Source organism: Bombus impatiens, unplaced genomic scaffold, assembly GCF_000188095.3.
Source record: "Bombus impatiens unplaced genomic scaffold, BIMP_2.2 scf_0452, whole genome shotgun sequence".
Lineage (NCBI taxonomy): Eukaryota > Metazoa > Arthropoda > Insecta > Hymenoptera > Apidae > Bombus > Bombus impatiens.
The window spans coordinates 356382-357489 of record NT_176871.1 but is presented as its reverse complement, the minus strand read 5'-3'; the positions used below and the strand labels follow the sequence as shown (position 1 = coordinate 357489).

Genomic DNA, 1108 nt, shown 5'->3' with positions numbered 1-1108 from the left:
GCGACGGTGACGCTCGCGTCGTCGGTGACGTCGTGACATGTGCGATAGCCTGGCCTCCTCTTCGTTACCACGCTCGTGCTCTTTATCGCCGCTATCGTCCTCGTCCTCGTCGTGGTCATCGTCGACGAGAATAAAGGAGTACAGGGTGCCGTCGGTGGTTGGCGAGCAGCGGATAGAAGGCAAGAGGAGCGAGAGCACGTGGACGACCGCGACGAGGGCCGGCGGCGCGACAGGTTGAAAAGATGCTGGCACTGGCGATGCGCCGCGAACACACGACCGGGCGCAGCAATTACGAGCCCGCGAATCCGCTCGCGGGTTTCGACCACTTGCAGCATAACAGCGGCAATCCGTTCGCGGTGGTGCCCTCGTCGGAGGGCCGGCTACGCGAAACCGGCCCGGAGCCCGACGGCGAGTTGCAAGAATTCGTAGACATCGCTCAGGTACAGCAGCTCCTGCAGCAGCAACAGCAACAGCAACAACAACAGCATCAACAGCAACAACAGCAACAGCAACAGCAGCAACATCACCACCACCATCATCAGCAACAGGTGGCGGCCGCTGCGGCTGCGTCCTGTATCTGGGGAGCGGTTTATCCTCCGCCACCTCCTGCACTCGGATACCATCATCACCACCATCACCATCACCACCCACCGCCACCACCTTCAGGTAACGTTATCACTCGGTTTGACACCTTAGTAAGTCGAAGCCTTTTAGGATTCATTTCACGTAGACGATTCCAGGAGGTGTCTCCTCGAAGATAGAAATAGCGAGCAGATCACGGTGATTTGTCGCCACTAAATCTAGAGTGCAGAGTCTAGAACCTCGAGCGTCGAGTGGTCCACGATACGGCTACGTGCTTCTTATCGGGAATTTCTTTATGGATCGAATACAACGCGAGGATGGATACGCTCAGCGTAGGCATAGCTGCGCCTCAAGACAGTTTTTCGTAGGATTGGATCGCCTCTTGGTGCGCGGCAACACGTTGCTACCGGTATTGGCGCCGATCTAAACACTCGGTGATAATCGATCTTTACGAGCGACACGTCGAAACCTGTATTTCAAGACCGGCTATTAAGTTTCTTGTCACCACTCGAATGTGGCTCGAGGG

General features: G+C 56.5%; 1 protein-coding gene across 1 annotated transcript in view; it reads left to right on the top strand.

Moving 5' to 3' along the window:
• The first annotated feature begins 6 nt into the window (after nt 1-6).
• LOC100749649 (dendritic arbor reduction protein 1-like) overlaps nt 7-1108 on the top strand; it is a 38038-nt gene continuing 36936 nt past the window's right edge. Inside the window, 1 exon segment of the mRNA XM_033321441.1 lies at nt 7-666. Coding sequence (XP_033177332.1) covers nt 243-666 — 424 coding nt within the window. The 5' untranslated portion in view covers nt 7-242.